General features: G+C 34.7%; 1 protein-coding gene across 1 annotated transcript in view; it reads right to left on the bottom strand.

Annotated features, from left to right (window-relative positions):
* Positions 1-15,242, bottom strand: part of ROBO2 (roundabout guidance receptor 2) — a 591,892-nt gene that overhangs the window by 88,501 nt on the left and 488,149 nt on the right. The window contains exons 10-14 of the mRNA XM_029939142.1: positions 14,884-15,089; positions 10,559-10,640; positions 9,964-10,126; positions 8,169-8,335; positions 3,437-3,558 (exon numbers count right to left, since the gene is read on the bottom strand). Coding sequence (XP_029795002.1) covers positions 3,437-3,558; positions 8,169-8,335; positions 9,964-10,126; positions 10,559-10,640; positions 14,884-15,089 — 740 coding nt within the window. The remainder of the gene's footprint in view (positions 1-3,436; positions 3,559-8,168; positions 8,336-9,963; positions 10,127-10,558; positions 10,641-14,883; positions 15,090-15,242) is intronic.

The raw sequence follows: 15,242 nt of genomic DNA, 5'->3' as shown, positions 1-15,242 counted from the left end.
TTGTAATAGATGCTCTGCCATGAAAAAACAAAAATGAAAAACACGAATGCCAGACTACAGAAGCCAAGCTCATGAGAAGAAAAGATATGCAAACCAATAATGACAAGCTTCGTGGGATACAGAGATGAATATGACAAGGTTCCTCTCCTGGAAGAACTCCCAGACTACAGACCTGCAATTTTGATCTAATTTGATTTATTCTTTTAAACTCAGTGACTTTTAAAGTGAGTAACTTCATAAACATAATGACTTTGATTCTTACTCAAATAATTTCCACATTTAGAAGCAGCTTAAAAGAGGTCCTTTCAAAACTCCCAACAGAGCTGAGAAGACTTTTTCAATTGAGACTGAAGAAAAATCTGCTTTAAAAATACAACTATTTGGTTGGCTTTGCTAGTTTTATATTTGGTCAAAGTTACAGAAAGATGGGAGAGGCATGCCAGATAATACCCCTACTGTGCCACTGGAAAAACGATGAGGTCATCATGTTCCCTCCACGGGAACAGAATAGAAATCATTATACGCAGAAAACAGAATAAGTCTATGCAAAATAATGTTAAAAATGGAATCAGAAACAATGTAATCTTAATCATTGTATGCTTAGTCTTATTTTTGTTGAAGTATTAGCAGATTTTTGTACTCGTAGGCCAAAATTTTGATCATGTGATCTGGTTTAAGAAGTAACAAAATGCCCTGTCTAGGACCTAATGCCAAATTAATGCCACCATTAAAAGGTACACCTTTTGAATATATATGTGTCTACAGATTATCTTTAAAGTAAACACACACACACACACACACAAATATATTCAAAGTAAATAAATTCTATGGGGCGTCTGGGGGGCTCAGTTGGTTAATCCTCTGACTTCAGCTCAGTCATGATCTCACAGTTTGTGGGTTTGGGCTCTGCATTGGACTCTGTGCGGACAGGTCAGAGCCTGGAGCCTGCTTTGGATTCTGTGTTTCCCTCTCTCTCTCTGCCCCTCCCCTGCTCGTTCTCCGTTGTTGTCTCTCAAAAATAAATAAACATTAAAATTTTTTAAATAAATAAATTCTAATCCTATTTTTACAGGTGTGGAAAATTGGGAATATCATTCAACCCAAATACGTTGCTTCCTTTTATAAAATTATAGAAGTTTACTAACCAGCCTTAAATGTTATTTTTGGTTTTCCTGTTCTAATATGGTAATGCTTTCATATTTCCCCAAATAGTTGAAAATGAGTGGGGATGCTTTTTCTGGTGCCTGAGGATAGAGTTAATCACTTCTTCTTTGATTGAAACCTTTCCACAGGGTCCAAATATGTCTGTTATGGCTCTTACCCCTGTCTACGGCCATTAAGAATTTCCATGTTTTTCTCAAGTAGATTTGTATCTTTTTATATAATTCTCCAGATCTAGTACAAAACTGGCTCGCAAAAATACTTGTTGAGTTGTATTTATTCAATGGATTTATTACTGAGGGAACACTGGAATAATTCTCTTTAATTGTATTTTATACTTCAAATGTAATTAAAAACTGATGAAAAATAACTCTCAACTTCCTTTGTTGATGGAGTTGATAAATGGTTATTTCTCTAAAGAAACTTGGACTCTAAAAGCAGAAGGTAAAAATCCAACTTCTTCTTACTTAGTCATTCTTCTATTACATCAAAATGGCAACAATAACAATAGTGACAAAATTATAAAGGCTTCCCAATTAATGTTATAATTAAGGTAAAAAAATATAAGTATCTATAACACAAATGTCCGTTACTTCTACAATATACAAGATCTATCACAAGTTCCACTCTTCTAACAGCCTGATATATTCTGGATTTTTAGAGGTTGTAATAGAGAAATCTTAGATATAAATAAGAGTTGGCACTAACTATATATATGCACAGGGAAGAACATTATCTGGTTCTTCTCAAAACATAGACACCCACATAGATACAAACACATATACACAAATGTTAGTATTCTCTAATATGACTAAGTGGCTATTTTTATGTTCTATTTGTAGTTTTCACTGCAGTGGCTACTAAGTGATCAAAACAGGTTGACATTTAATAATGCAGGGAATTGAATATTCTTAGTATATACTAACATATCAATTTGTTTCTTAAAATCTATTACTTTTTTACTATATATGACACATTACTAAAATCATATTCATGTTTTGGTGCTGCTACTTGAGATTCAGCTAAAAGAATGTACAGATGATTTATTTAAATTCAGAAAGATACTTGGTCAAATTAACATTTTTTGTGTGACACCATGAAGAAAGTCAAAACCTAACCCACAGAGAAGATCTTTACTGAGAAAAAATATTTACACATCATATATCTGGTAAGTGGGTGAATCCAGTATATAACAAACACAAGTCTAAAATAAGGACAAATAGCCCAACTTAAACATGAGCAAAGAATTTGAATAGACATTTCTCTAAAGAAGACATATAAATGTTCAAGCACATGAAAACATGGATAACATCATTAGTCATTAAAGAAATGCAAATTGAAACCACTCACAGGATATTCCACTTACACTCTAGTGGTAGAATGGTTATAATAAAATAGAAGATAACGAGTGTTGAGGAAGTTATGAGGGAATTGGGGGAGGATGTGGAAGAAACTGGAACTTTCAAGTATTACTGGTGGAAACATAAAATGGTATTAGCACTTGTGAAAACATTTTGGTAGTTCTTCCAAATGTTATGGAGTTACCATTTCACTCCGCAATTCCTAGGTAGAGTAAGAGAAATGAAAACATATGTCAACATGTACTCAAATGTATATGGCCCCTCCTTCAGAGCAGCCATAAATGGAAACAACTGAAAGGTGCATCAGCTGATGAATAAACAGAGTATGGGATACATCTGTGTGATGGAATGCTATCCAGGAATAAAAAGGAACAAAGTACTAAGACATATGCTACAACATGGTTGAACCTCAAAAATCTGACACTGAGTGAAAGAAGCAGGACACAAAAGAGTACACACTGCATGATTTCATTCACATGAGAGCAACAGGCACATCGACAGAGACAGAGAGTAGATTGGTGCTTGCAGAGGGCTAAAGCAGGGGGAATGGAGAAAGCATTGCTAATGAACACAGAGTTCTATTTTCAGATGATGAAATGTTCTAGTCATATTTTGAGTATGATTGGGCAGTTCTGTTAATATTGGGAAAACAGAGTTGTACAACTCTGACATACTAATTATATCTCAATAAAACTTTAAAAAATAAGATGAAACACATTATAGTTCTATTGCAACCAAACTATCTTTACTCTTTCATTCTATTGAATATTTTTCTTTTTTACCATTGATTCCACCTTGATTTAAATGATGAGGGTTTCCATTACTATTTATGTGTTCATTCACATTTCCCCTTTTTGATTTGTTTTAGTAAAGGAATAAAAGAAACTGCCATTAACACTGCCTTTGAAACTTACCGTCCATGTGACTTGAACAGTGGTGGGAGTCAACACAACTGGAGTATGGAGACGAACAATGACATCTCCCAGTTCTTTCTGTACTTGTCTATGGTCCACTCCTTGTGCTGGTGGGCTGATATCTACAGAGATAACCATTCCCAATATTTAAAAATTCACAGTAAAATTCCAATGTATATTATACAAGGCACTATTACAGGTCAATAGAAATAATTGCAGGGGAAAAAATTAAAACTTTTTTGACAAAACAACAAAAACAACAACAATAACAATTACAACAACATTAGAGCATATTTATATACATACCACCCAGGCTAATAGAACATAATTTGAGAGATAATATTTATCTTTACTAAAATAATATTAATAAGTGTTTATAATCTCTTACTCCCTTCAAATGCATTCTTGTGGAAGATCTATTATTTGCTTATTAAGGAAAAAAAGTATGTGCCATAAGACTTCTCTAGGAAGAGTTTTGTATAGATGCTGGCATAGGGAAGGACTTTCCTGTGTAGTTAATGGAGCAGTATCTGAAAACTCCTGTTTAGGAATTTGTTTAATCCCTTGTCCCAATTGGTAGACTGTGTGTTCCTACTCCGTGACCTAACTGAAACTGGAAGCATGGAAAGAAAGTAATCAGGGGAACCTGGGAAATGAATTGTGTCACAAAAGGTTAACAACGTAAGAGAAGAAGGGGAAAACCCCCCCAAATTCATAAAAATGCTTCTGATTGAAAAATGTAGAGTACTGATAAACTGTCCTAGAGCAATAAACTTTGAGCAGAACTTCAATATCTGACAAATAAAAAAAGGAATTCAGTTGCTTTTTGGGAGAGACTACGAGAGGGAAAGGGAAAACTAATTTGTAGTATTTAGAATGGTATGCTCTCAATCTTACATTGTTTGGCACTCTATTCACCATTCATGTAATCCTACTCTACTGTTCTATAGAATGGTTTATATTCTATGTACCCATTAAGAAAAAAAAGAAGACAAATTACAGACATCCAATTCATCAAACTGATACCATACTGAATTTCACACATACTGAAATTAACTAAGATAGTTGGAACTATCTTTTAAGGAAGGAGTCTAATTTGAAATAATTCATTTATAAATCCTGTTTTCTCCTATTTTCACAGGCCACAAAGCAACACTCTTGCAAAAATATTTTGAAGTACATATCTCAGCCATAACTTAAATTGGGTACACAAACTTAAATTGGGACATCAATAGTGAAGGTGAGGGTTAGGGGCAAAACAGGTGAAGGTGAATGGGAGGTACAGCCTTCAGTTATGAAATGAATAAGCCATGGAATAAAAGCCATCGCATAGGGTACACAACCACCAGAGAATGAACTGGTGGTTGTCAGATGGGAGCGGAACATGGGTGAGTTAGGTGAGGGGATTAAGAGTACACATACTGTGATGAGCAGAGTAATGTATAGAATTATCGAATGATGATATTGTATACCTAAAGCTAATATAATACTGAGTGCTAATTATACTTGAATTTAAAAATAAATTGATATCTATTTTTAAGCCAGAGCATAGGGAACACAGTCGATGATATTATAATAGTGTTGTATGGTGATAGGTGGTAGCTATTCTTGTGATGAGCACAGCACAATGTATAGAGATGTTGGCTCACTGTGTTGTGCACCTGAAACTAATGTAACATTGTGTCAACTATACTCAAAAAAATTCAAAAAAACCCCTAAAATTCTCAAGGATCTTATCATGACTTGGAAGACTGAATAAATTTGGATTAGCATATAGTATATAAGGAAAGTGTTGCTTTTATTAGTATTTAGAATTCATTTCAATAACTAACAGACTTGATTTTAAAAAATCTTTAATGTTTTACTTATTACTGAGACAGAGAGAAACAGAGCATGAGCAGGGTAGGGTCAGAGAGAGAGGGAGACACAATCCAGGCTCTGAGCTGTCAGCACAGAGCCGGACGCGGGGCTCGAACTCACCAACTGGCAGATCATCACCTGAGCAGAAGTCGGCCGCTTAACTGATTGAGCCACCCAGGCACCTCTTAAATTTTTTTTAATGTTTATTTGTTTTTGGGAGACAGAGAGACAGAGAGTGAGCAGACTCTGAATCAGGCTCCAGGCTCTGTGCGAGCTGTCAGCACAGAGCCCGACGAAGGCTTGAACTTACCAACTGAGAGATCATGACCTGAGCCGAAGTTGACTGCTTAATCTACTGAGCCACCCAGGCACCCCTTTACAGACTGGATTTTAATTAAAATAGGATTAAAATAAAATATCTTAGTGCTCTTCTGCTGTGTTCCAACCCTCTGTACCAATCTGAGTAAAGCACAAACTTACCTCATGACTCAGGATATATATTTGCTGCTGTTATTTAGAAAATGTATATTGTAAATAATTTTAGAAAATGAATGAAAAAAACTAGGACATAAATAATTGGGACTACATTTTGTTGATTTTTTTCCCTCCATTTCCAGTGTTTTTCATCCTTAACATAAATAGCATAACTGGTTATACTTGATTTAGGAGAAAGCATATTACTAATATTATTGAATAATATTGACATTCGCTGTCCTAAGGTCTCCTGTGATGTTGATGGTACAAACATTTTCTGTCTTTCTAAAATAAAAAATGTCTACGTTCTATGGTAGTTAATATCTTTAAATATATTTAATGTTTTTAAAAATAAGAGCTCATACAGCAAAGTGTTCTTTGAACAGAAGTGCTTTGCCAAATGCAAAGCTGCTCAAAGTGTGATGTCAAAAAATGATTCTGACATTCAGACACAAAACATGAGTTTTCCTATTAAATATCTGTTAAGAGAACATAAGTCTTTTACTCTATGTAGTCTCTCAACTGGAACAAGCCAGATCACAAACAACTTTTCATTAATCTTTTTTGACCTTTTCACCGAGAAGTTATTTTATGAGTCAAGATTTAGTGTCTGGCAGAGTTACTGAATGATCAAGAAGGTCGGCCGGGTATAATCATACCAAAAGCCTCACCCATTCTGTTATCTTCCACCTTCCACTGCAACTACCCGCAAAAACTATTTCTATCTACCCAATAAAAATGATTTTTGTACTATAATTTCTTGAGTGAAAACCATATACCTCTTTGAGTTCAATAATTTAATTTACTCATTAAATTCAGACACACTAAAGGAGACTGGATCTAAGCAAGGTAAAATATAACCAGTTTCAGATCTTCAAATTCCTTGTTGTACTTTTTCTTTCTCTAGAGACAGGTTCTTTACCTACAGGCCCTTTATCATCATGGAAAATTAATCACATTACTGCTTAGAGAACAATAGCAAAGTGGCATTCCCTCCTCCCCTGACTGTCATCATGTCAGCAACGTTAAAGATCACGTGGTGACTTTATTTCACTTGATTCCTTTAAGGCGCCCTTCTCTGTTATAATAGCATGTTAGTTACTATCACTGAACTACATTGTAATTATAATAATATTTTTATGGCTCTATGGCTTTATGGTGCTTTTCATTGCATAAAAATACTACTTTGAATTATATCTTGTTCAAAGCCTTTTACAAATAAGAAATAATTAACCCTTTCTCAAGAACCCTGTGGGAAGTGGGTTGTAACACATAATAAAGCCACAATGTCTGTTTTATTAATTCCATCTACTAGTAGGAAGGGAAATTGTAGTGCAACATACTGTATTAACCCCTAGACCTCATGACATCTTAATTTGAAGAGACAGGCTACTAAGATTGGAAGAAAAACTTTGGTTTTGAGATTATAATATTCTGGGTGGGTTCTTTTTGTTTTAATTTAATTCCAATTAGTTGACATACAATGTAATACTAGTTTTAGTTGTACAGTATAGTGATTCAACACTTCCTATACAATACCTGATGCTCATCACAGCAGGTGCACTCCTGAATCCCCATCAGCTATTTACCCATCCCCCCCACCCACCTCCCCTCTGGTAGTCATCTGTTGCTTCTCTATAGTTGAGTCTGTTTCCCGGTTGGCTTCCTTCTCTCTTTTTCTTTCTTTTGCTCATTTATTTTGTTCTTTGAATATTTTTTTATTAGCCAAAAGAATCACATACCTCACAAAGAAAACTTGATTTATTCCTTTCTGAAACAAATGGCTCCTTTAACCATCTGGTTTGATAAAGGACACTGCAGGGGTGCTTGTCAAACTTAGTAGAAGCATCACCCCGAGAGCACCTTAACGGACGGCTGGGCTGTACCCCCCGGAGCTTCTGAGCTGGAGCATGAGAGTCTGCCTTTCTAGCACGGTCCTAGGTGATAAAGATACTGCTTCTGTGGGACCTCCACCTCGAGACCCTCTGCGCTACAAAAATGGAATTCTTGAACAACAGGAGTATTTTTAATATCCTTATCAGGGCATTGTATCCATTAAAGATCAGATTTTGTGATTGCAAAATTGGTTCTAAAGGAGACATACTTCCTCTCTTTGAAATACAGTAAAGCCCTAACTTAGGTGATTTACTCTTACCATCTAAATGGACTCAATTATTTTGTTTAGTTTTTACTAAACAGACGCTGACAATTCCTGGAAGAGGACACACTCACCAAGGTGAACAGCAAGTTCCTTTCTCATTCCCTGGATCGGGTCTAATGAATCACTGTAACAAGTGATCAGGCACATTTATCTTTCTTCATGCGTTCCCCTTTGTTCTTAGAGATCTGCTTAATGTCTCTTTCCAGAACCAGTCATGTTTACAGCTATTGAAATTACCTTGTGTGCGCACAGGATCTGACATCGGGCTTGGGTCACTCAGACCTTGGGGGTTGATAGCTCTGACCATGAATAAATAGATCGTATTGGGCCGCAGTCCTCTCACTGTATAGAGTGTGGTCTTCACGTGGTTTGCCACCGTCTGCCAGCTATTGCTCACTGATTGGCTGAAATGTGAACAGGACTTTCATTTAAAGAACAGTCATAAAGGTATCAGAAATGGAGTTGGGTATCAATGACAAAAGTTAATGGCTGAAAATTAAACACACACACGCACAACACTTGAAGTGTTAAGCTCAATAAATGAAACATTTGGATGATTTCGGTTTATTCAACAACAAAGCCGAGCCCACCTAACGGAAGTGCCATGCACAACAAAATTAAACTCAGCCCAGGAGATGGGACAGCCCTATGCTAATGCACAGCAGCCCACTAAATGAATACCTGTAAAAGGAACAGAGGCCAAGATCACAACATCAAGTTTATACAATAAATATGGTCCTCATAAATGTATATATATATATACCTTGAAAAGAATTAACCTGCAGAAAGAATAAATGGACTACAGAGTAAATTATGCCAATACATTTTCCTGTTACAAGGTGTGTTTTCTTTTGCATCAATTCCACATGCAATATTATAATAGAGCCTTCTAAAACTACATATCTGTAAAAGAAGAAAGGAAGCACGTAAGGAATATTTTCCCTTGGTCACATTTTTAATAAAATTGTACATTACACAGTACTGTGATTTCTCATCTTCAAATGGTGAAATACCTCTGAAAATATGTGTGGAAACCCCTTAACGGCCAGTTATAGAGAAGGGACGCCCATTTGGAAATGTTTGTCTAAGGCAAATGCTGCTTTTGTTCATAATGAGGAGAAAAAGTGATTTTTCAGGGCTGTCTGTTTACTTTCCAGTAGTTCTTATATACCAATTCATGAAAATTATAGTAAAATGGTAGTTTGAAAGTTGGATGTTACATATTTATTGATCATTACCTTAAATAGATTAGGGAAGCCTAAAATGAAAGTAATACTTTGTCCTAAGGCTTAAAAATGACAGTGGCTATCACTATCTTTATAATGGCAAATCAAAGCACATTGAAACAATACAAATTTCATTTTCCCATTTGTATAAGTATTTTATTAAAATCTCATGGTGATTTTATCATGGCATTTGCTAATTTATAGTCTATACCCTTACACTGATGATAATTTTCTCAAATAACAATTGGGCATATCTTCCATTTAGCAGCCAGAAGGGCATGGAATCAATTTCTTAACTGCAGTGTTTTCATTTTTTTAGGCATATCCAAGAAATGTATTAAAATATAGAGCATAAAAACAATGGAATGATTTTAAGTTCTGCTTTAATTATTAGGAAGCAAATTTCCAGGATTCTATGCCTCAATAAATATTGCAGAACTTAAAAAAAGTGGCTGTCCCCAATTAAATTATTTTCTGCCTAGTTTAATGACAACATTGTCATTTTAAACTTTTACCATGGTCAGAGTAAAGAACAGATCTATATGATTATATCATGAGCCAGATCCCCACAGGCTTAGGCATGGGTAATGCATATTTAATCCTATAATCAGGTTATAAATGAAAGAACAAAACACTAGACTCTATCCTTGAATAAAATCAGATGTAAAAGATAAATACTTAAAGTGCACTGTTAAACATGCTCTTAAGATAAAACAGCAGGATAGCTCACATGAGATTTTAGGATATAGGAGCTAAAACAAAAACCCAATGGAGAGAAAAAAAAAAAAAAAGGAAGCGTCCCATACCTGAAAGCCTCAATGATATATGCACTTGCTGGGAAGGCTCCAGGGGTACCTGGTTGCCAGGACAAGGTGACACTGTTCTTAGAAACATCAGTGACCTGTGGTTTGGATGGTGGCCCTGGCAGGTCACTTAAATCATAATTTTTACTGATTGTTGCTCCAGATTCTGTAGAGGACAAACAGAAAACGCTTCATTCCTGATTGCACATGATCACATAATACTTAAAAACAGGAATATAGTCTGTTAAAGAAGTTGACCTAGACAATGAGTAATTCATTTTCATGAATCAAAAGTATATAAATGAATATTTACTTTTCCTACATGTTACTAAATGCTTACTTTCACACAAGCTCTAAAACTGCTTATTCTTCAGGTAGTGATAAGAAATACATTTATCCAGGACAAAAAGCAACTTAATCTTTCCCCTTAACCATATATCACATTACATATATGTGATGTTACGTGGAGAAATTAAAAAGGAGCATATGACTTAGTTTTTACATTCAATGAATTTAAAATCTTAATCTCTCATTCAACTGTTATTTAGTGAAAAGGGGCTCAAGATTTCTTCTGTTAAGGTGATTCCCAAGGACTCACCTGTCACATCCAGCACAGCACTCCAGGAAGTCTCCCCACTTGAACTTGTAGCCACACAAGTATAAGTACCAGTATCAGAAATCTAATGTGCAAGGAAGGGAGAGAATTCAACTGTTTCAATTACTTTGTAGAGTAATTAGTCAATCTCAACAGGGTAATATTTAATTTCTTAAAATGTGGTATATCATTTAGCTATTCAAATTATTCATTAGAATGAATCATATGTACACATAAAATATTAAAATAAACCCAATGGAGAAAAGATAAAAGGAAATGTCCCATACCTGAAAGCATCAATGATATATGCACTTGCTGGGAAGTGCATAAATAATAATATAATATAATATATTCATGTATATGAATTATATATAATTATATATTCACATAGAATATGAATGACATAATATATATTATATACTCATATATAATATGAATAATATAAGCTAATCTTATTTTATTATAAAAATAATACAGTGATATTTTAAATTATAGTTCTACAATTAAATGTTATTTGTCTGGTAAACTCTGATCCTTTTTGCCTCAATGGTAACACCGTTATCTTTGTATAATTACAATTTATGATGAGGCTTCACTGTGTCACAGTTACATATGGACAACTCAGGACAGAACTCTTCAGAATCATATAAGTATTCAGAGATTAGAAATGCAAACCTGTCCTATCTCCAATATATTATATTTCAATGGATAAAATGTACACTCAGGAGTAAATAAGCACTGAAATAACAGGGGGCTGAACTTTCTTTTTTTTAAGACATGGAACAAGTGAAGAATAGGAAAAAAAACTAAGCAACTAAACCTCTCCCCTTAACTAAATTAGTATTCACTTATATTTAAATTATAGTAGTGTGACAGAGAATGAAATAAAGTTGTAACATTACAAACCAAACAAACCATGTCTATGAAATCACTGCAATTTAGAGCTGAAATGGACCAGCCATATAAATCTCATTCATAACTCTTTACGGCATACTTAAAAACTGCCATTTCATTGATCACTTAAACTGTTTTTGTTATTCCCTGAAGAGTGGCAAAAGATTTTTAAAGTAGTTGATAATGTAATCAGTTTGATCAAACGGAATGAGGCAGCTCACTTGACATAAGACTAAAATTGTGTGATGAGCATGAGTTTAATCGTTGATGAAATCTGAGAGCTCATGGACTATACCTGCTGGGTTCAAAACGGAAATGTATTGGTGACTCACCCTTCCACAAAATTATCAGTGCATGGATGTTACTACCAGGCCACCATTTTAATTGATTTTAAATGTCATTATGTATTTTAACTTGAGTTTCAAACTGCTCTGGCACATAGTTCTTTACCATATTATCTTCCTACATTTGTCTTCTATTATACAGCAGGATGATGGGGAATAGCCATTGTAGAAAGAGCCATTCTTTCAATTGGGGCTGTGCATGCATTATAGTCATTAGAAATCTCTCCATTTAAGAAGCATCACTCACAAACTAAATATAATGAGCCAAGGTTGGATTTTAATGCACTGTTCATTTGAATAACGGTCTGTGAAAGAGTAAAGAATTTGCATTTTGTTATAGCTGTTGAACTAAAATGTAGCCCTTGTTATTATGTGCAAATGCTAAGATAAGGGTATGTAGGTAATGCTTCTTAACTGCATCCCCTTGTCATTGTGTGGAGACATAGTCTGACATTAGCAGTGGTAGGTAGGTTTTAATGAGTATTACAATATTCTACTTCTCAAAAGATACAGATTCAGTTACCAATTAGCTGGACTATGAGAACAGTGTTCATCACATTACTTCCCCCCCACCTCCTGCCTGCCCCCATCTTGTATTAAGTACAAGAAAGAAAGAAAGAAAGAAAGAAAGAAAGAAAGAAAGAAAGAAAGAAGAAAGAAAGGGAGGGAGGGAGGGAGGAAATAAGGAAGGAATACGACCTATAGAAACCCTCTCTTGACTATATTCAAGTACTGTAAAAGACATTTTTAGCTCCCTTTAAAGACAGTCATCTCACAGAAAAAGAACAACATTTTCATATTGGAGTTTATCAAAAGCAATATAAAAAGCTGAAATATCATTACTAACATTCACTCTTGCATTACATCATCATAACTACATTCATTTTTATTCCTTTAAATACTTTCTTTTCGGGTCATGAATACTTCATATCTCTTCTATCCTTCTCTCTTTATCTTTAACCAAGTGCTTTAAAAAAAAATGAATGTGCTGGCACACTCCATCACCTGCTCTTCTCCTTGGGTGGCTGGATGGTGACATGCCCCCAGGAACTCGCATCTCAGAGAGACTACTCAGATGCCTATCACAGGGCTCAAAGTTTGTTTGACATCATCAAGCACCCACCTTTAATTGCTTCTTTCAAACACTACTGGGCATCCTGACTATTCAAGCACACCCTTTAATTCAGTAGTACAGTGAAAATGCATTAACCTCCATGGCCCAAGTCAGCCTTTAGCCCAAAAGACAGGTCGAAGTGTTTTCTCAAGGAGAGTTGGCATCAATTTTTTAATAACTCCCATTTGTTCAAAGAAGGTTAATAATTAATTTGCCACCAATAAAAAGATAGGCTAAAATCTGTACTAATTTATTTTTTTAGCTGAATTTGACTGTGTTTTTCTAGTTAAAGCAATAATTAATGCTTAGGTCTCAAAATTAAAACGAAAAAACTATATATTAATGTTATTAACAAATATACAAATTAACAAAAGTTTATGTGTTTCTGTGTATGTACATACTACAAAAAAAGCCCTTCTTCCTTTTTGGTATGTCTGTGTAATACACTGATAAACATCAAATAAAAAAGTGATTGTAAATATATTTGTATTTTAAGAGAATAATTCATGTTGTAATCATTTGAAAATACATGTAACAAGATATATTTTTTCTTCTTCTCCTAGCTTCTTAATGGGAAAATTCAACACTGTTTTTTCATTTTTTGTTATCTTGGCTCTACTTGGATACCAGATTCTACTAATTGTTCTTCCACCAAATAATTTTTAATTAATTTGTGTTCATCCACTATTATATCAAACACCTTATTTATATATCTCACTCATAATCTTTTGATTATTCTAGCATGCTCTTCAATTTTAGTGTAGTGATTGCCACATGGAGGGGAGGCTGTCTACATTTTGTTGAATAAAGTGAATAAACTTGTAGAGGGTGGGTGGTCCCCACCATAACATCCATCTGGTTTATATAATCAATTCCTCACCATGTGGGACCTGTTGATTTGCTTCTGGACAAAATAGTATAGAAAGGGTGATAGAATGTCACATTTGTGATGCATAAGATGTCACATCTTATGTTACGTAAGATTGTGATGCCTGTCTTGCTAGAAGGATCTGTACCTTGATGACTTTTGGAAAGCAAGTGCTCATAATGGGAATATCAGTATGGCAAGGAACTAAAGGCAGCCTTCAGTAAACAGCAAACAAGAAGCTGATGTAATCAGTATGGTAGCCATAAGAAGCTGAATGCTGCCACCAATAATGTTGCTCAGAAACAACTCTATCCCCAGTCAATCTTCAAATGAGACCACAGCCCTGATACCTGACTGTCGCTTTGGGAGACTCAGCAGCAGAAAACCCGGTTAAGTCATGCCTAGGCTCCTAACCTTACAGAAACTTTGAGATAGTAAATCTATGTTGCTTTAAGGCTTTAAATGTTTGCTAATATTGTTAAATAGCACTAGATACCTAATATGATATTCAGAAATAGGCATTTGAGTTGCTTCTAAAGTAGATGTTGAGTTGGCAAGAGTGGTCATTCTCTAGCACATCATCTTCTGTTGAAAGGCAACAATGACTTGTCTTTTCCCACAGGTTTCCCACAGCTACTTAATAAAAAATGTAAGATTTTCCACCAATTAGCCAAAGCTACCTTTTATGTACTCAGTCTTATCTCTAGTTTTTTCCACATAATAGTTTAGCCAAGCCAACTTATCCACAGTTCCTTATAAGCTTCCTTTTCTCATGAGAGTAAACCAGAAGCATTTGACACTTTCAAATTATAAATATCCTATTACTATCATTAACTTCATGTGTTTAAGATTTTTAGCTTTATCATTTGGATAAGTGTGAGTTGGGAGGAAAGAATAGAAAGTTTCTAGGTCTGTTATGAACTTAATAACATAAGGACTTTCCTTCTAATTTCAATTCATCATTCCTAAAATAAGGTATAACATGGCCTACAACAAAAGGTATATCAACTGAGCTAGTCTGTGAGATTTTAAGTTCACAAAGCAAATTTCCCCTAGGGCAATACTTATATTGAAATAAAGATCCAAATACAAGTCAAGCATTACTTACCCGTAAGTTCTTAATCTGCAATGTTCCTTGTTCTTGTATTGTTGCTCTTGGATCTCTACCCAGAAAAGTAAATCCCTCCTTTAACCAGCTAATTACAGGAAGAGGATCACCAGTAGCTTTACATTTCAGTAACGCTGTACCATCTACCGCTAGTGTTTGGTTGGCTGGGCCTTGTAGAATTATGGGTGGAGGTCTATCTGTCAAAACTAAAGGAAAAGGATATTTTCAGGATATTTTAACTTCTCAGAAGTTATATTATACTATTAGATGTATACTAAACACATATTATAATTTATTCAGCGTATTTTTATCCATTATGTATTTATCATCTATACATACTATATATACATCATATTTAC

The sequence above is a fragment of the Suricata suricatta genome, chromosome 5 (genome assembly GCF_006229205.1).
Source record: "Suricata suricatta isolate VVHF042 chromosome 5, meerkat_22Aug2017_6uvM2_HiC, whole genome shotgun sequence".
NCBI lineage: Eukaryota > Metazoa > Chordata > Mammalia > Carnivora > Herpestidae > Suricata > Suricata suricatta.
The sequence above is the reverse complement of the archived record's forward strand: the minus strand, read 5'-3'. Positions and strand labels throughout refer to the sequence as shown.